This window comes from Sciurus carolinensis, chromosome 1 (assembly GCF_902686445.1).
Source record: "Sciurus carolinensis chromosome 1, mSciCar1.2, whole genome shotgun sequence".
NCBI lineage: Eukaryota > Metazoa > Chordata > Mammalia > Rodentia > Sciuridae > Sciurus > Sciurus carolinensis.
Window position 1 is genome coordinate 150,910,822 of NC_062213.1, and position 24,068 is coordinate 150,934,889.

A 24,068-nucleotide genomic window follows, 5' to 3' on the forward strand; every position below is an offset into this window, starting at 1 on the left:
TCGGCGGCTCTCCTGGAAAACCCAGTGAGACATTTTAACAGCTCGCCACCCACAGATACTCCCCTGCGGGAGAACTGGAGGAGGTGCCGTGGCCAGCAAAAAGGCAAGCGGCTGACGGGTCCTGCCAGGAGCAGGGGCATTTGGAGAGGAGTCCTCCTGGAAGTGTCCTGGAGCGGCGGCGGGCGGGGAAGCCAGCAGACGACGGGGAGGAGCGCTCCTTGGCCTCTCCGCCCTCCCCTACTTCAGCCCACACCCACAGCGCCCCGCCCCTCGGGCTTAACTGAGGGGCTGGGCGCCCAGCCTCGCCTGGGAGCCCGAGGCTCTACCGAGCGTACCACGCGCCTGCCTGGCCCCCGAAGCTCTGGTGGCGCTGCCGCGGGAGTAGCGGAGCGTGGCGGCGGCTGAGCCCCGCACCATGGAGGGCAGCCCCGTCCCATCCTGGGTCGCCGCCCGCCTCGGCCACTGCCCGATACCCGTCTGCCAGCTCTCGCTGCTGCTCTCCGGGCACCGTCCCCTCCTCACCTCAAAGTCAACATGAAGGAGACCCGGGGCGACGGCGGGGACGCCCCCTTCTGCACCCGCCTCAACAACTCCTACCCGGGCATGTGGGCGCACGAGCGCTCCGCCGAGGCGCGGGGCAACCTCACCCGCCCCCCAGGGTCGGGGGAGGACTGCGGATCCGTGTCAGTGGCCTTCCCGATTACCATGCTGATTACCGGCTTCGTGGGCAACGCGCTGGCCATGCTGCTCGTGTCTCGCAGCTACCGGCGCCGGGAGAGCAAGCGCAAGAAGTCCTTCCTGCTGTGCATCGGCTGGCTCGCGCTGACCGACCTGGTTGGGCAGCTGCTCACCACTCCGGTGGTCATTGTCGTGTACCTCTCCAAGCAACGTTGGGAGCAGCACGACCCGTCGGGGCGGCTGTGTACCTTCTTTGGTCTGACCATGACTGTTTTTGGGCTCTCCTCGCTCTTTATCGCCAGCGCCATGGCCGTCGAGCGGGCGCTGGCCATTCGGGCGCCACATTGGTACGCGAGCCACATGAAGACATGCGCCACCCGAGCTGTGCTGCTCGGTGTGTGGTTGTCAGTGCTGGCCTTCGCCCTGTTGCCGGTGTTGGGTGTGGGCCAGTACACTGTTCAATGGCCTGGGACGTGGTGCTTCATAAGCACCGGTCGAGGAGGCAACGGGACTAACTCTTCCAACAACTGGGGCAACCTTTTCTTCGCCTCCACCTTCGCCTTTCTGGGGCTCTTGTCTTTGGCCGTCACCTTCGCCTGTAACCTGGCCACCATTAAGGCCCTGGTATCCCGCTGCCGGGCCAAAGCTGCGGCATCGCAGTCCAGTGCCCAGTGGGGCCGGATCACAACTGAGACAGCCATTCAACTCATGGGGATCATGTGCGTGCTGTCAGTCTGCTGGTCGCCGCTTTTGGTAGGTAGTTCCAGGGTATGGGAAGGTATCGGTTTGGGCTGAAAATGGAGCCTTCTAGAAGTGACAGTACCTGTATGGTTGTGTTTGCAACCCCAGAGCATCGAGGAGACCTCTCCTGCGCTCTCTGGGTTGCTACTTCGGAGTTGAGCTTCTCACTTGTTGAGCACCAAGTGCCAGGCATCGCCTTAGGCACGGGTTAGGCACGATTGCAGATCACTGCCCAGAGAGTACAGGAGACTCAGGTATCATTTTCAGTGCACGTACACAGGTAGAAGTTTATGCTTTAGGAGAATGGTGATGCAAACCATAGCCTGATACTGTGTACTTTCTCCTTATTTCTAATGCCTCTTATATTTAAGGTGATTTTCAGTCCATAAAAGTACCCTACATGCCACCCCAGACAGGCGCCACCCTTTTGCAGCTTCTGAGCTGCAAACCTATGCTGACTTTACTTCTAGAATGATTCTGAACTGGAGGAAGGAGAGTAAAGGCTGCGTCTTTTTTTTTTTTTTAATTCCTGACATCTTTTTAAATTTTTTTTCTTTTTTTAAATCCCTGACACCTTTTAAATTTTTTTGTTTATGTTTTTATGTTTAGTTTAGATGGACCTTTATTTTATTTATTTATATGTGGTGCTGAGAATGGAACCCAGTGCCTCGCACATGCTAGGCAAACACTCTATCCCTGAGCCACAGCCACAGCCCCTGAAGGATGCAACTTGATGCAGCAATTTGTCCTGTAGAAAGAGCTTGACTTAGTCATTCCTGGGACCCAGCAACCCAATAACTCCCTGTAGTCAGCATTTGCTTGTACTACCAAGCACTCAGGGATGGGACATGAGGAATCCTGGGAATAGGAGATAAGGGTTTCTTCACCCTCCATCTCCTCACACCAGCAAACCTTCCAACTACCCAGGAAGCAAGAAACGCTTCCCCATGCTCCCTACCCACCACTCTTAAATAGTATTTTTGAGGCGTTTTTTCCTGCAATAAGCCAAAACTTCAGTTGGTGAATGCTGTTTACTAATGGCTGCAGAATTAATGTTTTTTTAGGATTCAGGCAGATGTTGAAGAAGGAGCAACCTGATTAAGGTCACAGAGTTATAACTGATTATCTACGGGACCTGTAAATTTATGAACAGTTTGGAAAACCTCTAAAGCACATGGATGTGGATTTCAGAATCTATCACATAGTTTTTTTATGCATAACATAAAATTTACTATTCCAATTATTTTTAAGTGTAGAGTTGGATGACAATAAGGACATCAACATTGTGCACCATATATAGTTTTTAAATTCTTGTCTTTTAAAATAGAAAAGCAGTCCTCCCCTCTGCTCTCTCCTGCATTTGACAAAGCAGACATTGGAGAATTCCTGTGTGTAACTGGTGTGGAACATTTGAACACAAACCTTGGCTCCAAATAGTGACATGGTGACAAGAAGAGTTATGTTGGGACTTAACTTCCCACGAGTCACTCTATGGTACAGTTCTGCGTTCCAGCAGCTAGAACTCAGGCTGATGTCATTATCAAAACCAGCACCAGTTTTAGACATTATTTGCTTCTATGGTTGAGGAATTGATAGTATGTAGGTGACCAAACAGGAGGAAAAAAGAGTTATACCAAAAAAAAAAAAAAAAGCCCCCAAAGCCCAAAATGACAGCAAGAACAACAACAAAACTTTATTGAAGCTAACGTAATTTTCAAGGCACATAGAATGTCTAAATTTTTCACAGCTGTCATTTGAGTTCCTTGTCTTTGAGTTTTCCGTATTGCACAATTTATATCCTAGAAAAAAAATGCAGTTAAATCATTTGAATAAAATGCATACCATGCTGCTAATCAAATTTGTAACTTGTTTGTCTTTAAGAGGAAGAGAAACTAGTGTTTTTTATTTGGAAAATTTCACTCAAATAGCATGAATATGGTGGCCTCAGGAAGAATAAAACAATTCTGAAAATTGTAACAGCATAATCAGACTCACTCTCTGGGGGAAGACTATATTTAAAACTAGTTTTATTTAATTTTGAATTAATATCTCCATTCAGATAATATTTATTGATTTGTGGCATTTTATCAAACACTTCATAAAAAATTAAACTCAACATGTGATCATACCAAAGAAGATAAATTCAGTTTCAAAACAGGTACTTTCTGGAAGAAATGGTTCCATCTTCTGTTTTGTGTACCACTGAAATTAAATCTCCACTTATCTTCAGAAAGATCTATAATACAAAGATGGAATTATTTAAAAGGAAGAAACTGGCACAACTGCCTTAATAGGTTAGGGAATTACAAGATGAAAATACCAGGACCCAGTAAATAGAATCTTCAGTGTATTAGTGTTAAAGTGAGAAATCATATTTTAGACTTTTTTTTTTCAAGCTATGGGTAAATATGTATTTCTAAGTGCTTTTTTTGGATTGGCCATAGGACACTTAATCAAGTTATCCAGATTCCTTACTTAAAAGGACCTTGAATATGTCTTACATTGGAAGACTATCGCATCTATAATAATATTCAACTGTTACTGTAGCAAAACTTAGCAGAGAAGAGATGCCATAATAAGAAAATATTCCCACTGCCACAAGCTCCTACTACAAAAATACTTAAATGGAGGGTTTGTGTATGATGCACATAAAAGCTTGTTTTCTTATTCTTTTTTCCTAGAAATTTCACAAAATACAATATGAGATGTGAAATTAATGTCGAGAATGATGAGGTGTGATTTATGAATATATATCACATATATGAATATGAATATGGGATGGAAAATTCAATGAAAGGATACATCACGGTGATAGATGACGTATAGCTCATAGTCACTCCTCATTTAATGTATCAAGTTGTTGTTCTGTTGGAATCAGCCCAGGAACTCAGAAATGCGATCTTTTTGACTTACTGTTATTGTTTTATATTTCATGAGACATGCCTACCAAGTAGTCCAGTTATTTGACATAATAGCCAAGGTTCCAGGAGCAGGAAACAGGATGTTGTTCAAAGGAAGCCATGAGTACATTTTATCTTTTTATCCTGGTGTCCCTAAACAGGTAGAATGTGGTTAATACTGTACCTGTCTTAAATATAAAGCTAGCAATTAGCCAATTCAAAAAAAGCTAATAGAAAATATAAAGCTGACTATCAACTGTAAACAGGAAGATGGGAAGAACAAACAATTTCTCATCTCCAGTGTTGGAGTTTTTGCCTTTAATTTGAACCAGCAAATTCTCTGCTCAGTGTTCACAAATTGGATTAGGATGCTTCAATTTGAGAAGATAATTTACAATATGGTTGGGATTTTTTTCTAAAAAATTGAGGAATGACTGATGTATTTTAAGTGAAATTTTCCTTTAATCTTCCACACATGGTAGATAGATGTGCTAGATTACTTTACAAAAGGAATGCATTTTATAGTGTATAAAATATTTCTCAATTTCTAATCATCTTTACCTATAGATTTCTGCCATATTTAGGATGTTGCTTCAGGAAAAATGGTTAAGCCTGTGAATCTGTTTTATAGGAAAGTCCTCTATAGTTTGTTTTTATGAAAGTTAAGATTTTTTTCATGATTGTTTACATTTTTGAGTTTACAGCAATATACTGTGGAGGGGCTACTGACGAGACTTATTTTTTCTTATTTTTTTGGGGGAGGGTTGCTGGGGGTTGAACCCAGGGCACCATACATGATAGGCAAGCACTCTACCACTGAACTACACCTCTGGTCTAAATAGACTTACTAAAAACTGCTCAAAGAGTTATAATCTGTTCAGAGGATTAATATTTCCATATTTATGAGTGAAGCAATTAAGAACAATGATGCAAGATAGGGTATAATTCATGCCTTCCAATTAAGAAAAAAGTTCATCTAAATTGACCAGAGTAGGCATTCTGGAAGGGGCAGATGGTGCAACAAGACTTCATGGCTGACCCAAGGGTGCTCAGGTACCCAGCCAATGACAACAGAGTGTTCACACTGAAATAATGGGGGTCATGGTTTGAAAATGTTCGTGGATCCAGATGTAGTCACTAAAAGACAGGATGAGGATTTTGCTCTTTTGCCAGTAGGCAGTAGAAACTCTTTTTGGGGTTTTTGAATGAGGAAGAGTTTATTGGCAGAGCTTGCAGTGTATAGATAGAAAAGGGCTGGAAAATGAGAACATGAGATCAGTTGTGACTTGCTTTTGAGGTCAATTGGGGCCTTAGGTTAGAGACAGAGAGGGAAGAGAAGAGTTATAGAAGAAAAGGTAAGAGAGATGCTATTAGAAATATAAGAAAGGGGACTGGAACTGTAGCTCAGTGATAGAGCATTTGCCTAGCATATGTGAGGCACTGGGTTTGATCCTTGGGCACCAAATAAAAATAAATAAATAAAATACTTATTAAAAAAATAAAGACTGGATCTTATAAAAAATATTAGAAAAGCTCAGCTGATTTTAGGAGACATCTGCTGAGGTATCTACTAAGTCCTCTGAGCTGTGCTGAAAGTCTTCACATATATTGCCTCATCTAATTGAATCCTGTAAGACTGTCACTATCATATACATCATTCAGATAAAGAGCTTGAACATAGGATATCAGGAACAGACTTATAATTCAGGTTATCTGACTCTTGAGTCTCAGTTTTCTTTTTGTTTGTTTAGCTTAGAGGCCATGGATTCTAGTCTTAAAAATAGCACAAAGCAAGTTACATATCCATTTATCTGTAAAGCACAGAGGTAGTGCTATTAGACTTTTTAATGTAAGATATTCTGAAGTTCTTTTATTTTTTGTTTTTTTTAAAAATTATTTTGAGCTTATTATTTAAGTATGATATCCAGTTGTATTTTTTTAAATATTCTTTAGTTGTAGATGGACATGATACCTTTATTTTACTTTTATGTGGTGCCAAGGCTCAAACCCAGGACCTCATGCATGCTAGGCAAGCACACTACCACTGAACTACAACCCAGCCCTGAAGTTCTTTTATTTAGGAGAATCATAGTTCAGTGAACCAAAATGGGCAATTTAGAAGGGGGACTGTTTTGTTAGTATTGTTGGAAGGGGACCCCTAAGTGACAGCAGCTTTTGAACACCACACACACATAGGGTGATGGTGGATGATCTCAATGATATATCTATCCAGAAGCCAATATAACTTGAAGATTAATGAGATAAATCAGGGCTAAAAAATGCAAATTTTAAATTTTCGGTTTACAAGAGACAGCCAAGAATTAAACACTCCTTAAGCTTTCATCTTTGAAGAAATTCAGATGGTCTTGAATTATAACATAATTGTGACTCATCGGCCTTTCTTTTGAAAAAGCTGTAAAGGTCAATAACTCTAATTATAAAAGTTTCCGTAGGTTCGTTTTTTTGGGAATAACACTCAGGAGTATACACTGCAAGCATTTAGGCTGTGACTGTTCTGGGGAACCGAGGGGTGATAGGTGAAGGAGGTCAAGTGCTTTGCTTCGGTTTTCAGTTCTGGCTCTGTTCTTGGGAAGCAGTGTGGGGAAGTCCTCCCGAAATGCTTTACATTTGTGTATCAGTTTTATAATCCACCCATGTTCCACATTTATCTCCCAACTCAGATGTGCAGAGACCTAACATTAAATTCTGCCTCCCCTATTTTCTGCAATTCATCATCATGGAGATAAATAGGAAGTGTGTACTTTGATTCCCACCATCTCTGCTTCTTGAGGATTATTAGATGTCCTTCAAGTCCCCCTTTTCTCCAGAAAATTCCAACTTTTATACAAAAAGGGGTAACCAAATTAATCATTCTTGAGGGTTCTTCTTATATCCTGTCCCCTTAAGTATGTGATAACATTTTATATGAAATGTAATAATTCATTTGTATAAAGACATAACAGATGGACAGATGGGCAATGTGTGGCTTCATTAATGAAAGGGACACACACACAGACACACAGACACAAGTAACACTGCAGAGTGGAAATTCTCCACAATTTGTGCAGACCGCGATCTTACTTAGAATACCTCTCTCGGTCTTTGCAATTGTCACTTTACCCCACAACCGTGCAATGATAGCCGCCATGTAGTCACCCCTCTTGGATTGGTGTAGGTCTCCAGTTAGAAGACACTTTCTTAAAGAAGGCTTCCTTGAACCTCTTTAGGCTTAGTGTCATGTCCCAGCCTCTGGTCTCATAGTATTCCACATTTCCCTGACACAGTCTGAGTCACATGTTAGTTAATTGCCTTCTGTTCTCTGAGATCTCCTGAGGCAGGTACAGTGTCTGTCTTGTGTATTACTCTTTTCCTAGGAACTATCATAATTGCCTGCCATGTAAGGGGCGCCCAATTCATGCTTATTGACTGAATACCTGAGCACTAGAATCAGAAGTCAGGTTCTAGTCCCACTTAAAAAAGCAATTAGATATGTGGTCTTACACAGTCTTCTGTGAACTATTTTCTTTTTTTTTTTTCCCTGTAAAATAAGAATAAAATCACCTATCCATTTCACAGGATTATAATGAAAAATAAGATAAATATACATGAAAATAATTGGGAGGTGTACCATGCTGTGAAGTTGTCTAATTGCTAAGACCTTTTAGGGAGCTGGGAATATTCTTCCATATTAGGAATACTACTATGGTGTTTTACTGGATAACTGCATTGACATTTTGTGTTCAGATTATCTTTCCTCAAAAACACTAGAAAAAGAGACAAGTAGTGTTCTGCAGCTTGCTTAGTTATATTTCAGAGACAAAGAAAAATGTGGTGGAGGATGTAATTGTCAAAAAGAAAAAATAAGAAATGGTAAATCACATGTGCATATATTTTATAAGGCATTGTAACTCCCCCTACCCCCTTTCTGTCACCATCTCTCATCTGCATTCTCTCAGTCCTGGAACCCATTCCCCTTTTCAGCTTCTGGTTAGCTTCCTAAAATCTAAAACATGCTGAGTTCCAAGTCCCTTACCGTGAAACCTGCAGGAACAGCCACCGCCGTGTGCTCTGAAGACCTTGTCAGGTGTGGACTTCTCTCTTGCTCCATGCTATCAGAGGGGGAGGCTCCATCCTCTGCAGCAAGTTTCCCCTCCCCCTGAACAATCATCCTCCTGTGTTGGAGGTGAACTTGGCCTTACCTGCTCCCCTGTCCCATTGTGGTAGCTCCTTCCAGTCATGTTCTCTTCCTACAGCTCTTCAGTGCACAGACCTGTCCTCAACTAACTGTGTAAGGTAAACTTCTTGTGCAGCTGGTGGGCACAGTCATTCTGCAGATTTCTTAAGGATGGAACCTGGGCCTCAGCTATCTTCATCTCTTCACAAGTAACCAGAACTGTTGGGCTGAGGGGAACCTCTGCTACCTACTCACAGTCCAGAATTGAATTCACATAAGCCTTAAATTAGACCGAAGTGTGAGGTCTATACAGCCTCACACAGTTTGAATAAATCCTAACAACACGTTAATATTATTTGCAGACTCCAAATAGCACAAAGGCTATTTTCCCGTTCAATTACCAGCCCAGATATTCTCTGGAGCAGTGTTCAGATGGAGGATGTTCAGGGGTTCACAACTTAATTCTGATAGAAAAAAGAAAATTAGCTACCCGTGTAGGTAAAAGTTATGTAATAAAAATACAAGATAAATCTTATGCCAAATAGTATTAATTGTTTTAAATCTTGGTAATTCCAAAATGAAAGATCACGTTGGAACTGGAAGCCTCTTTAAGCAATGATCGATAAATGAATAAAGTGTAATTTTTCAAATATACCTTTCACCAAGTCTTTGATAGTTCCTGAAAGATTTGATTTGCTTATCTTTTTGTCCCTCTTTCTGAATACTTAATAAATGTCATTTTAAATGATTGCGAATGTGCTTCTGTTGGTGTGACTCATGAAAATTTGGGAAAAGAAGAATGTTGTTAATGTTGAAAAATAATGAAAGAGGGATTGTGAAAGATACGATGCATTTTGGGAGATTCACAAGACAGTAAAATGGATCTTTAATTGCTATCTTGATGCATGACATTTCCCTGCTGCCAGACTCCTCATTTGGGTCAGAGCTTCTTGCAGATGACACACATCCCACTTCCCCAAGCAGAAGATGCTTCCACAGCCAGCTCCCAAGCCAGGGCACAGATCAGTGGTCCTGACTTATGACTCTCCTCCGTTTCCTGAGAGGTTACCGAAGACCCAGGTAGGACCACTGAGAGAATAAGGCACTGGATGGCAAGGGACTGTGTCTGGTGTTGCCTCTGTCACATGGTGGAAGCCACTTTATCTTGGTGGTATTCCTTTTTCTCATCAGTAAGATGAAATGATTACTGACTCTAACCTTCCCTTCAGTTCTGACTTCCTATGACTCTAAATAGATAAAATGGTCCCCATCATAGATAATGCACTAGATGCATGAGAGGAAACACCTCTCTTTTATACAGTCATTCTATAAATATTTACTGAGTATTTGCTATGTTCTTACCACTCTGATCACCCCGGTGATACAGTAGTGACCAGTGTCTGATGATTTCTTGTGGTTGTAAGGGTTAAGCAGTGACATAGCTATAGGGGGTGCTATTTATATTTTATTCTATGTGAATGACATTCTTTGGAGTTAAGCAGTGTGCCACCTAAACAGCTATCCATGTTCACTTAATAGTAAACCAGACATGATATCTTCTTTCCTTAAGTTTTTGGTCTACTAAGGTAGATAGATATAATCACTTAATAAAGAAATATAACCAATCTCATGGGTGTTATTGTGGCTGCTCCTACGGCTAAGTGGTGCTACTGCTGCAAATAAATCTTGTGTGGGCGGAAGGACAGCGTTGGTCCGTAGTTGCCTTGATGACGTGATGAAGCATGGGTCTGCGTAAGCCATGCTTGAACACCACCGTGAGAGAGCCCATGCGTTCTCACCCATTTTGCCGACCATCATGCTCAGCTGTAATGCTAGAGCACAGACCCTGTGCTGAGGACCCAGAAGGCTGCAGGGCTCAGCCCACATGCTAGTCCACACTCAGCCCTCCATGTGCTTTTCCATGTGTTTTTCCTCTAGTGAATGTGGCCAAAGCCACCAGGCTCCAACTCTCTTGGCTTCCCACCTCGGGAAGGCAGGTTAAGTTCCTTGTTATTTTCTTTTGCAGTAGACCCTGGGCCCCTTAAGCATGATCTACTGCTTCCCAAGTGACAGCTGTCTCTACCTAGGAGTGTTGAGTGGGTTTTCCTTTTATTACATGACAAAATTTCCACTATGTAAATCTAATCATTCTGCATTTACCAAAGTAAGTGGTTCTTACTTCTGTAACATCTGCTCCAATGTAATTTGCTTTGCTCATTTAAACAGAATCAGGGACGGCTTCTGTCTCGCATATATAAACAAGGAGTATGTTAAAAAGGCAAGAGGTAAATGCATTGGTGGACTTGGGAGCTTAGGGAGGCATCTCGGTCATGTACTGATGAATATTAAAAGGTGAGATTTCAAGGAAGAGAGCAGTATGTGAAACCATCAATGGTAGGAAAGAACAAGAGGCACTGGAGGAACTGAAAGAAAGCCAGATGGACCCATTTGAGTAAATCAAGGGAGAACAGCTTCAATGTAAGACTGGGGAAATAGGCAGAGCCAGATAATGCAGAACCTTTTCATTTGAGTTTGGAAGTCTGGATTTTTATGTCAAGAGCAATTGAAAGCAACCAGAAGTTTTGAGTAAAGTAGTGATTTGATCAGCTTTGAATGTGAAAAAGAGCCTTCAGCTTGCTTTATGATTTAGAGGAGTAGGACATCAAAGCCCTTGAGTCTGAAAACGGAGATAAAGAAATGTCAATAGGAAGAAAAACTTTTTGCTAAAGTGTTGCTTTAAAAGAGGGGAGGGAAGTAGCGTGGCAAAGAACTGGTGGGGGAGGTCAGCTGTGGGTCTGTGTGGAGCACAGAGAAAAATTAAACCAGGTGGTTGTGGGAATGGCAAGCCAGTCTGTTGTGGTTGAAGTACATTTGGGAATGCCAAGAAATACCATGAGTTCAGGGGGGATGGAAGGGTGAAGGAGGGAGGAGCACATTGGTAGATTGCCTTAAAGATTAGGAAGAAGAAATCTTTCATCTTGTGCAAGTTGTATTGCTTTTCTGTACTTGAGTTACATATTTGTTAAGTAAGAGGGTTCACGTTATAAACTCTCTGAATTCATAAAGTCATTCAGTAATCGAATGTTTTATCTCTTTCTAGAGTGTTCTTAGTAAAAGTCAAACTTGGTTCGAACACCTTTACTTACAGGAAATTTGTTGCTTTTCATGGAGCCTGATGCAATTTGTTAAAGTCAAGTATTGTGCCATATTATTTCTCACATATAATCTTCCTAGTTTCCTATGGCAATCCTACACATTAGGTATTATTATCTCCAATTTATATATAATAAAAAAATTAAAGCTGAAAGAAGCTGAGTGATTTCAACCTCAAGCTTGTCAAGCTGAGATGTAGAGAGGCTGGCTCTTTCCTCAGGGTAACCCAATTCATCTTGATTTGTTCTTTGCACTAGAAAAAAATCGTCTCCCTTAATGATTGAGCCAGAATCTGTCTTCCCTTTGGTTGCCACCCTTCAGTGCTAGCCCTATTCCTTGACTTTACAGAAAATACTCATTTATTTAATTTCTTAACACAAAGAAGTCACATTTTTTAAATACACAATGCAATCTGTGCATGCATCCAGCATTGTACAGATTACCAGTGGATTAGGTTATATTAACAATGTAAATTTGTGGGTATTTACATGAAACTACTGCTGTAGATTTTTATACATTTTGAGCCAGGCACTCTAGTAAATATAGCAAATACCAGGGAGCTCAGATGCTGCAATCCGTGAGAACCAGCTTTCAGAAGAAAGCCTGTATATCATCTCATAAAATTATTAATAGATCAAGTCCAAGAAAATAACTGAATGACAAAAGGAACATTTCAAAAGAAAATTTGGTGATAAAATTGTTAAACGTTAGGTTTAAAAACGTTAACAACTGGATTTCAGAACCTGGAAGTATACACTTCCAGGAATTTTAAGAAAAGATGCCTATATTATGCCTCATTATCACTACTGCATTCCAGAAAAGATTCAGGGTTGCTACAATGTCTTCCCTGCTAGTATAAACCATTGTTTCATAGTTCTAAAACATCAAGATGGCAAGTCACACAAGTTGGCTTTGAAATCAGAATCTTCTCACTCAAAATAAGGTAACACTAACATGATCTCCATTAAATTACAAAGTAATATCTTTCAAAATGTCGGCCAGATTAAGAAGCCAGGCAGCGGTGCACCCTCACTGACGGCCTGGGAGTGCCAACAATACCTGTCACCCAGGAGGAAGGAAGGGGAGGGTGGAGTGCCACTATGTCAGGAGCTTGCAGGAGGAGATGACAAAAGCCTGCAGGCTTCCTCAGAGTTTTGCTTCCTCAGGTGTAGGTTTGAGGGGGTGGGTTAGCTGGCTTTTAAGAAACTTTCTGTCTGATATTGAGTATCGGTGGAGTGTTTTTTATCCCCCTTTCACTCACCTCTTTGATCTATACCCAAAGGACTTAAAGCGTACTACAAGGATGAAGTCACATCCACATTTATAGCAGCTCAACTCACAATAGCCGAGCTATGGAACCAACTTAGATGCCCTTCAACAGATGAATGGATAAAGAAAATGTGGTATATATACACAATGGAATATTACTCAGCCACAAAGATGAATGAAATTATGGCATTTTCCAGCAAATGGATGAAACTAGAGAATATCATGCTAAGTGAAATAAGCCAATCCCAAAAAACCCAAAGGCCAAATGTTTTCTCTGATTTGTGGATGCTAACCCAAATCAAGGGAGGTTGGGGAGGGGAATAATAGAAATAGATTGGACAAGACAAAGGGAAATGAAGGGAAGGGAGGGGGGAGGAGAATAGGAAAGACAGTAGAATTAATTGGTCATAACTGTCATAGCCCTGTATCTGTATACATGACCAGGGTAACTCCACATCATGTAACCACAAGAGTGGGAACCTAATAGAATAAGTTATACTTTATATATGTATAGTCTACCAAAATACATTCTACTGTCATGTATAACTAAGAATAAAAAAAAAAAAAAAAAGAAGAAGGCAAAAAAAAGTAACTCTCAACTAAAAGAATTCACATCAGCTTAAGAGCCTGTCTTTGAGAAGACTCTTAGGGTGGTGAGACAAAGGGGTTTAGATCATCCTTAGAATTATTCTGCACTGTAGTTGAAGGAAATCTTTGCTTGGGTCTTTCAGCTTATGGCTGGCACTGTTAAAGGGTAAGCAAATGAGGCATTTGACAATGAACTTTTGGATGAACATGTAAAGAGACTGTGACAATTTTGAGTAGAAAAACAATGCCCCACCACATTATCCCCGACAGTCAGGAGTCCCTGCCTCTGAATTCCAAGAGCTGTGGATCTGGCTGTGAAAATGTGAGGGAGATTCATATGCAGGGTCTCAAACAGAGATCTCACGAGGGCACACCTGTTCATCTGTTTTCTGAAGGTGACTTCAGTGACACTGGTTCTGACAGAAAGGATGCAGGAGAGTTGATTTCAGAGTAGAATTCTCCCTTTACAAAATAGAAAAGTGATCCAAAGAAAGGGATGGCTTCTCATGTTCTGTCCTCTACAAAGAGTATTAAAATCACTTCTAAAATCTAACACACTGGCTTTTTTCAAAATGCATCACTTTATTTTCCCACTAAGGCTTACACCTTGAGCACATGACAGGCATGTGATTTCTTTATTAAACCCTCTGACTCCACCACTTTTCTGGAGCACATAGCCAGGAGACTCTAATGCTGGAGTCTCAGCATTGAAGCTTTCTCCACAGACACAAGTTCCTTTGATGTTGGGTTTTGGCCTTCAACATTTGTTTCTAAAAGCCTTAGTTATGCTTTCTTTTTGATAAGCACCCTGTCTCCATCTTGGAAAAACTTCACTGGAATCTCCTTTTGTCGTTCATGTTCTAGAGTATGAGAAGGCCATCATCTCCCCCATCCTGGTGGGAACAGCAACTTTCTTACCTTGTGCTTGCACTCATCTTTAGGAAGTAGTTTAATCCTGTTAAATGCTGAAAGTGGCAGATGAGGGCAATCCAGATGGACTATGGTTTCCTCTTGCTCACAGCTCAGATTAATAGAGCAAACGTAATTTTTAAAATTTTTTTATAGTTGTATATGGATAGAATGCCTTTATTTGTTTATTTTATGCAGTATAAGGATTGAACCCAGTGCCTCACATGCGCTAGGCAAATGCTCTGCCACTGAGCTACAGTACTGCACCCATGCCCTAGTGCTGGGATGAAGCTCAGCCTCATCATCAGTGGGTCCATCAGAACAAAATTTAATTGGAGGTATCTTTTTACTTTTCAAGTTGTCTGACACTATCATTTTGTATTTACTGTTGAGGACTGCTACTAAGTTTATGAACCAGAAAAGAACTTGAAATTACCTTGACAATGGCAGAGGCAGAAAGCACATTCTATTGGTTTATTGACCAGACATCTATTGACTGTTGGTCATATGTGAAGGACTGTGCTACTACAGTATGACAGAACAATTGTGCATCCCTTGCTCTCAAGGAAAGTGTTTTCTATATGGTGACTTCCTGAAGAAATTTGAGGTTGTGACTCTAAGGAACAACGGTATTTTCCGTAGTCACTTTTCAAAAGAGGAACAAAGCTGAGAACCATTTGGAATTCATTTGTCTATTCGGGCATTCAATGATTGTTTATTGAATATATAAGTATGTGCCAGGCATATTTCCAGGCAATGGAAATACAGTAGTGAATTAGACTATTTCCATGTTCTTGGGGAATTTGCATTCTAGTACAATAAACAAATAAATAAATATGAAGTCAGATTGTGACTCAATGCTATTAAGAAAACAGAACCACGTGATATGATGTAGACTGAGTTGTTGGGAACTCGGAGCGGTAACATTTAAGCTGAGAACTGAATGAAAGCCATAGGTAGGATCCATCTAGAAGCAACTAGCTAGAGGGAACAAAGCAGAGGGAACACATTACCTCTTGGTTTGTTCAAGAGATAGAAGAAATACAGCGTGTTGGAAGTGAAATGGAAATGGAGGTGTGCTGTATGTTGATGTCAGAGAGAATGTTGGGGCCCAGTGGTGTGGGGTCACTCTTGGGAGTTCTGATGTTATTTAGTAAAAACCAGTGAAGTGACATTACTGAATTTATGTTTTTAAAAGACCCTTCCGGTAGCTGTGTGGAGATGGAATTTCAGAAAGTCAGGTGTGTGGGAGCAGGAAGACCAGTTAGAAGGTTGTTGAAGGTGAGGGACCATGGCAGCTGGGACTGGAGTGGAGGAGTGGACTTCTTCACAGTTTTGGAGACAGAGTACCTGACATTCTGTCATTTCTCTAATCCACATCCTATGACTCTGAAATAGAAAGAGATCCCCTCTTCCTCTCGGGGCCTCTGGTGGTGAGGTGACCAGCAGCCCACAAATGGCTCTGCACTGGGTTCCTGAGAAGGAAGTGAAGCTTAGAGCAGAGTCAGGATGTAAGTTTCATGGCATAGCTGCTGTTCCTCAGTTTCTGAGATATGAATCAATACAGTCACACTGAGACACAGTAAAGTTAGCAAAGTTTGCTTATAAAGTAATAAAATGTCCTGAGAAACATGATCCTCTGAAAAAGAGGCAGACTAAGCTAACTTCCAGGCCTGGTCTCAGAAGAAACTATTTATTGTGGTTGTTATTAAACCAGCTCTTATTATTGTTGACCTTTGCTTCTGAACGGGTAGCTATTCCCAAATTAATATTCCCTACATTTAAAATCAAGATTATTTGACTGTAAACCCAGAAACCTAATGCAAACTAGTTTAAAGAAAAAAAGAAAAATGGAAGAGGGTCAGTTGCTTGATTCATGTAAATAATAAGGGTGTCAAGAGTCGGGGTGGCTTGTGGAAGACTGAAGCCAGGACTCCCTGTGCCTCTAAATTCAGCTCCTTGCCATGTGTTAGAATCCCAAGTTCAGGTCTTGACTTCTAGAGAACCAGTCTAAGAAAGCTTTTCAGCTTCTTGGCTAGGTCCTATGTTCTTTTTTCCAAACCTTCAGGTTGATAGGTTTATATTTATAGTTTGCATGTGGGGTTTTAATTTTACTTTATAGCAATATAATATTTCTGTGTATTCATCAACTTGAATCACTGTTTAAACACTGGAGATATTTCTTTCTTTTCTATTCTTGTTTTGTTTTGTTAACAGAAGAAACAGCTATAGATGACAAAAAGTCTCAGTACCCTGCTTCATCTTCAAAGACTACTCTGAGTTTTGCTAAACTACAATTAGAGATTCAGGCTCAGAGAATATTGCAGAAATGAGTTAAGGGTGTGATGAGAGGTTTGCAGTGGAACAGAGGTGGCTGTATAAGGCTCTAAAAGTTCACAAATACTCCGTGGGCACCATAGTGAGGTGACTAGAGAAGAAAAAGCAAGTTCTTTCTGGATTTTTCCATAAAGGGTGAGTTGTAGTCTGAGTTTGATGTTAATCTGGCAACTGGCTCTCTCTTTATAAATCAGTGAGTGTGCTAACAGCCAACATGCTGGGTGGCAGATTTTTAAATTTATTTAGTGGTAGTAATTTCCTCCAAGAATAGAATAAGGATTTGCCTGAATCCAAAAGTAATTAATAATAGCTTTTGTTCTATGAAAGACATTAGGAAACATTTTTAAATTCTTTCCTTTAGCATATAGTTGTAAGTTATAGATGAATATCATGAAGTATGGAAATACCTTCCTACTTCAGAGCTATAGTCTCCTTCACAGACTTAGTTCTGGGTAGCAAACTCTAGACTCTGACTTATGATTTAGATGTGGTGTCCCCCAAAAACTCACGGATGAGACAATGTGATAGGGGTCAGAGGGAAACAATTAGGTCATGAGAGTCTTAAATTAATCAGTGAATTAATCCCTGATTGGATTAACTGAGTGGTAACTGGAGACAGGTGGGGTGTGGCTGGAGGAGGTGGGCACTGGGGGTGGGGCTTTAGGGTATATGTTTGTATCTGGAGAGTGGAGTCTCTCTCTGCTTCTTGATCATTATGTGAGCTGCTTCCCTCTGCCACACTGTTCTGCCATGATGTCCTGCCTCACCTTGAGCCCCAAGGAATGGAACTGGCTGTCTATGGACCCAGACCTCTGAAACTGTGAGCCCCTAAATAAACTTTTCCTCCTCTACAGTTGTCCTGGTTGGGTCTTTCAGTTCCAGCAGCGAAAAAACTGACTAAAACACTGACTTCAAGCACAAAGGGCAGGTGTTGGGAGGATATCAGGGACTCACAGAATCAACAGAAAGTTGGTAGCACGGTTTGGAAGACAGGCAGTGTCTTGGATGTTCTGGATGCTGAGCTTCAGGTTACACAGCTGAGGTTCTGCTTCAGAAGTGCCTGCTGCATGCCGCTGTGATGGGTCCAGTGTCTGAAGTATGAGCTGGGATTTCTCTCCCACCCAGAGAACACAGAGAAGAAGGAAATCTAAAGTGGAATATCAATAATAAAAGGGGCGAGTTCATTTTTACCCTCTAATTCATTCTCAGAAACATTATAACAGTAATGTGGTTTTGTACGTGTGTGTGTGTGTGTGTGTGTGTGTTTCCTGCTACATATCTACTGAACTGGAGTGACAGTGAAACTGTTAGAGAAGAAACTGAAGAGAGACATGTAGAATGAAAAGACTTCATTTACTGAGTGACTACTATGTGCAGGTACTTAAGAACTGCCCTTTGGGCTGGCGATATAGCCTATCACGTGGAGTGCCTGATTCGCATGCTCGAGGCCCGGGTTCGAGTCCCCAGCACTGGGGGATTGTGGAAATAAGAATTGTCCTTTAATATTATTGTCTAATTTAACTTACAAAAATTTATGATTAGTATTTTTCATTCCCATTTATCAACTGCACACATGAAGATTTAGATTATACAACTTTACTTGATCAGACTCCTGGTAATTGGTAAGCCCCAGGCTTCTCTACACTTTAGTGCTCTATTTTCTATTGTTTCTTTCTTCTTTATTAACTTACTGAAGCATTTTTAATTACTTCATTGTGAATGTTCTACAGAAAAAAACGGGATGATTGTGAACAGTAAAAAAAAAAATCAAACAAAAAAATGTTCAAGCTGGCTAATCACAGTGATTATAGATTTCCTATAGAATATCCATTGATAAATTGATCTTTGGAGCTTGAGTTGCTAATGAACATATTCTGAAAATCCCTGCAGAAAGCTACACTTATCCAACAGTAATCTGTTAAAGGATCCCATCTTACCATGATACCTGCAGTGTAAGAGGTGTTTTTCAAAAGGGAATAGCATCGATTTCATCCAATTCTGTGTCTTTCAGACTTGGAACACTCACATAGCAATGAAGTTTTATTAGGCAAACATTTTTTTAGCTGGTAAAAGTTGCAAATATTATTCTTTTCACTAAACTATTTATAAAACAAAACTGTTTATTGAGTTCTCTTTGCTTAGTGGGAAAGTGTTTGACTATAGTCAAAATTAGAAAATTTGTTTTGACAGTCCTAAAACTTCCAGCATGATACGGTGCAATTGGGATTCTTGCAAACCTGCTTTCATCTTTTTCTTACGGTTTTGGAGAAGACAAAAACTGAGAGGACCTCAGTGTGACCACATAGCCTCTAACATGGAATTCAGGCATGGAATCATTTAGCACATGTCACTCACATTAAAAGGGTTTGGATTCCTTAGTTTAATCCTTGGAATCTTGGATTTGGCTACCCTCCTCAGTCTCGCCTCATTTTCCATTCCTTTCCCAGTACCCTTACCTTCAGTCATAAAATTCAATTTTTGTTTCTAGAATGAGTCACACAATTTCACACTTCATCTTTCAAAATAAGTGTCCACTGTTATGAAAGGAGGCAGTGAGGCTGTGCTTTCCTGAAGCTGGAGCCTTTTTTTTTTTTTTTTTTGGTACGGAGGATAGAACCCAGGGGTGCTATACCACTGAACACAACCCTAGCCTTTTTAAATTTTATTTAATCTTTTAATTTTTATTTTGAGGCAGGATTTTGTTAAGTTGTTGAGTTTGGCCTCAAACTTGTGATCCTCCTGACTCAGCCTGCTAAGTTGCAAGGATTGCAAGTATGTCAGTCAGTGCATGCCTGTCTTTGGAGACTGATTTCAATGCCCCTCTTCTTTACTCCATAGTACCTGCACATACATTTATCACTTAATTGTACACTGTTATGTTTACATTCATGACCTTGATGATTACCCACAAGTAGCAAATGCTTACTTTAGAAGGCACACACAGTTGCAGTTCAGAGACATAATTTCATTTGTTCTGTCAACAACCTTTGAGGAGATACTATGAAAAAGTTGGTTTTGAGTGTTAAATAACTTTCCCAGGGTCAACAAAACTAATGAAAAGCAGAGTCAGCCTTCAAATCCAGATTTGTCTCATTGGATTGCCTGTGCAGTTAATTACTAAGCTATATAAACTCCCTTTTATTAATATACTTCTATTTATTCTATTCACTGTAAATTATAAAATGCTTAAAATGGAGATTTTGCCTTATTTGTCAATAAATCGGTGTGGCCCATAGCAGCCTTTAGATAAATGATTGTAGATGAAGGAAGAAAGGAAGTTGGAATATAGTAAAGAGGAGATTAGATTTGGAATCAGAAATTGTGGCATGAATCCTAACTTTAAGAGTTTTACATTAATTATGTGATTATTAATCTTCACATCAATCTTGGCAACATAGGTGGTATCAATCCTTTTTTTATTTTATTTCATTTTTATATTTGGTGAGTAAACTACATGCTTTAAGACTCACAGCAAATAGACGGTATTACAAACCAAACCCCCAATTTTTTCACCCTCAAACCACTAATCCAACTTGTATCTAATAATAATGGATCCTATTAATACAGCAAAATTTGTCAACATTTTAAAGAATATTTCACTATTCTCTTTATTCATTAACTTTATTGTTTCCACTTTGTTATTAGTGATAAAAATCTTAAGAAGATTAAAAATAGTTTTAGGACAGACGAAGATGGGAGGAGAAACAACATTGTTTTTGTAATGGAAGAGAAACGTTAATTAGGAGCAATGAATGGGAGCAATAGAAAACAGCTGCTGTGAGGCTTGGTGTCCAAAGAAGACAAAAATGAAAAGGAGGTTTGGGGAGTTGCCCCAGGAAAACACAATTAGACGATGAGAGATTTTAGCAACAATAGGGAAACAGTAAAAATAACAAAGAAAGGGGAGAGCATAATGCTTCAAAAGATGCTTGAGAGTTTAACTACACTCAGATGGTCCTCAGAGGTGGACATGGCATAATTCAGTGGTTTGGGAATAAAAGCCTAATAGCCAAGTCCAGTCTTCACAGTAGGTTAGTCCAAACCTTTAGCATTAACATTAGAAGTGAGGTTGGCCCTGCTTCTCTTCTGCAGTTCAGTACTGGATTCGTCCTGTGGCTTCTTCCCTTAGGTGGCTAGTACAGTCTTCCTAGTTAACCTTGCAGAAGAGAATAGCTGTGTTTTTCTTCTATGACTGGTTTCTATAAAAATGAGGAAACTCCCCCCCTCCATGTCCCCTTTGGATCTCATTGGTTAATATGGCAACACATGATCATCCCTGACCCAGGCCCATTCCTGTAGCTGGAGTTGGGTCAGCCCTGAATCACATGGGCTCTGTTGAAATAAATGTGCTGATGAGAAGGGGGATGAAGGAATGGATGGAGAGCAGTGATGGTATCTATGCTGTTTAATTGAGATAATACAAATGGGAAACTCTCAAAAAATAAAAAGCATTGAACCTGCACTGTGTAATATGGTAGCCATATGTGGGTAATAGAAAACAGAAACAGGATTATTCCAAAATGAGATATATAGTAAGTGTAAATATACACCAGAGTCTGAAGATCAAATACGAAAATGTGGAATGGAAAATCTGATTGGTATTTTTATAATGGTCACATGTTGAAATGAACATTTCATTATGCTGGATAAATTAAAATACATTATTAAGGTCAATTATACATGTTTCTTTTTTTTTAAATGCAGCTACTAGAATACTCAAAGTATGCATGTGGTTCACACTTGAGTTTCGAATATATTTCTTGAAAATCTTTCTGTTAGCACCACATTAAACCAATGATTTTCCACTTTTATTTTTAGCTGAGTGATTTAATTCAATAAATCTCTTCAGAGAAGCAGGTAGAAACAGCTATTCTGGTCAAATGTGGTGAGGTGCTGTATATTTCCAGTCCCACTAGCATCCATCTGCCAATACCTCAAAACCATTCTCAGAAATTTCTACGTGGAGTATGTGTATTAGAATGAATTCATCCAAAGCATTTTCCCTATGATAATGGCATGAATAATTTTATGATTACCTGTTTAAGATCCTCCCTAGGTGGATGTGGTGCATGTCTGTGATCCCAGTGGCGTGGGAGGCTGAGACAAGTGGATCACATTTGAGGCCAGCCTCAGCATCTTAGTTGCCTTAAGTAACTTGGTGAGACCCTGTCTCAAAATAAAAAATAATGAACGGGGATGTAGCTCAGTGGTAAATTTCCTGTGTGTTGAACTCCCAGTACTCCCTCCCCCATCAAAAGAAAGAAAGAAAGAAAAAACCTTCCCCAGGAAGCTAATTAGTGCGGTAAAAATTACTTTCATGGAGTTCACACTTAAAGAAGTGAGGGAACTAATGGAGTCAGGTGATGTGATCTGCTTAGTTTTCTACAGAAGCAAGCCCTGATCCTCAAAGGAATTAGGACTTTGTATCACAGGAAAAATAGCTTTCTTCCTCATGTTTGATGCTTCTTATTGCTATTATTTACTTCGCTGCTGGACCAAATGGTATCAATCCAAATAAATCAATGAATGAGACAAAAGCAGCCTCAGGGAGTAAACAGAAGATGAACAGTTTAAAATTTTCCATTTTCCTGCATTAAATATAATGAGAATTTAATCTTCTTCTAACTGCCCTCAAACCTGATACAAAATTCAAATGCTGACCACAATTGAAGTGATAGTTTGAAGTCTGACTATCTGAAAAAGAAATGTAGGATATTTCCACAAAATTAGGTTAAAAAAATGAAGAATGTAACTGTCACATGACACTGGATGGTTGTCACCTACCAACTCTGTACTGAATGACGGGAGTGATTATGACCATGTATTATAGTGCTGCTGCATACGCCTTCCTGGGTGACTGGAAGTGTAAGTAGCCACCATGGACCCTATAATGGACAATAGCAAGTTATCATGGTTGTGGTGGCATGTCATAGCCACCCTCTTCCTAATTTGAATTCATAAACCTAGTCGGTGACAATGAAGAGATCCTGCATGTTTCCTCTTATTATATTCAATATCTGAATAAGCAAAATAGTTTGGCACTGTGGTGGATGCCTATAATACCAGCACCTTGGGAGGCTGAGGCAGGAGGATTGCAAGTTCAAAGCCAGCCTCAGCAACTTAGTGATATCCTGAACTAAACAACCCAGGGATACCCTGTTTCAACATACTTAAAAAAAAAAAAAAAAAACACTTAAGGATGTGGTTCAGTGGTTAAGCCCTTGGGTTCAATCCCTCATACCCCCCCCCAAAAAAAATTGAACCATTAAAATATAATGTTAATAACTTACATAGTTCTTGCTGTAAGACAGGGTCTGTTATTTGACAGTTTTCAGTATGCCTTGTACCTGTGAAGTGAGGGGATTGCAGAATCAGTGTCTTTAGCCCTTCTACATGGTATCCCCAAAAGGAGAGAGAAATCACAGAATATTTCTAACATCAAAGAAAAAGTGCCAATTGTGGTGCATACCTGTTATCTCAAATACTTGGGAGGCCATGGCAGGAGGATGACAAGTTTAAGGTCAGCCTGGCAATTTAACAAGAGCTTGTCTCAAAATTAAGTAAGAAGGGCTGGGGATGTAGTTCTGTGTTCAGCACCCCTGGGTTCAGTCCCTAGTACCACTACAAGAAGGAGAAGGAGAAGGAGAAGAGAAAAAGTAAAAAGAAAAGAGAAAAAAAGAAAAAGGAAAAATGCTATTATATTTTGTGACACTTTTATACTTTTTTCCGCTCTAATTGTGGATTTGGCATTGCATGATTACTCAGCCCCTATTTCCAATCAACAGGATGAGAGTTGACTATAAAGAAAACTGGGAAATTTCATGAGGCTATTGTATTGAAAACAAGAAAGTGAATTAATGTGATGTTTAGGAGTTCCAGATGCCAATAATGAGTAGAAGCCTAATAGTGGCAGGACATTTTGCAAGTAAATTGAACTGTTATTGATGTTTTCTGTTGTCTGAATGACCCCTCCAAAACATGTTGAAAATTTAGTTGCCATTGTAACAGTGTTAAGAGGTAGGAACTTTAAAAGGTGGTTAGGTGATGTGGGCTCTTGCCTCTTGAATGAAGTAGTGCTGTTAAATTGTTGTTAGTTATTGTTGGGGGGGGGATGCTTTCTGATAAAATAAGTGAGTTTGGCCCAATTTCCTCTCTGTCCTGCATGGGCTTACTTGCCTTTCTGCCATGTTTTGACTCAGTGTGAAGGCTCTCATCAAATGCTAGTACAAGGTTCTTGGACTTATCAGCCTCTAAAATCAAGAGCCAATAAACTTCTATTGTTTATAAATTACCCAATCTGTGGTATTTTGTTAAAGCTG

The 24,068-nt window shown here is 40.2% G+C and overlaps 1 protein-coding gene across 1 annotated transcript in view; it reads left to right on the forward strand.

Annotated features, from left to right (window-relative positions):
• Nucleotides 1-382: 382 nt before the first annotated feature.
• Nucleotides 383-24,068, forward strand: part of Ptger3 (prostaglandin E receptor 3) — a 75,306-nt gene continuing 51,620 nt past the window's right edge. Inside the window, exon 1 of the mRNA XM_047528714.1 lies at nucleotides 383-1,431. Within this exon, the coding sequence (XP_047384670.1) occupies nucleotides 535-1,431 (897 nt within the window). The 5' untranslated portion in view covers nucleotides 383-534. The remainder of the gene's footprint in view (nucleotides 1,432-24,068) is intronic.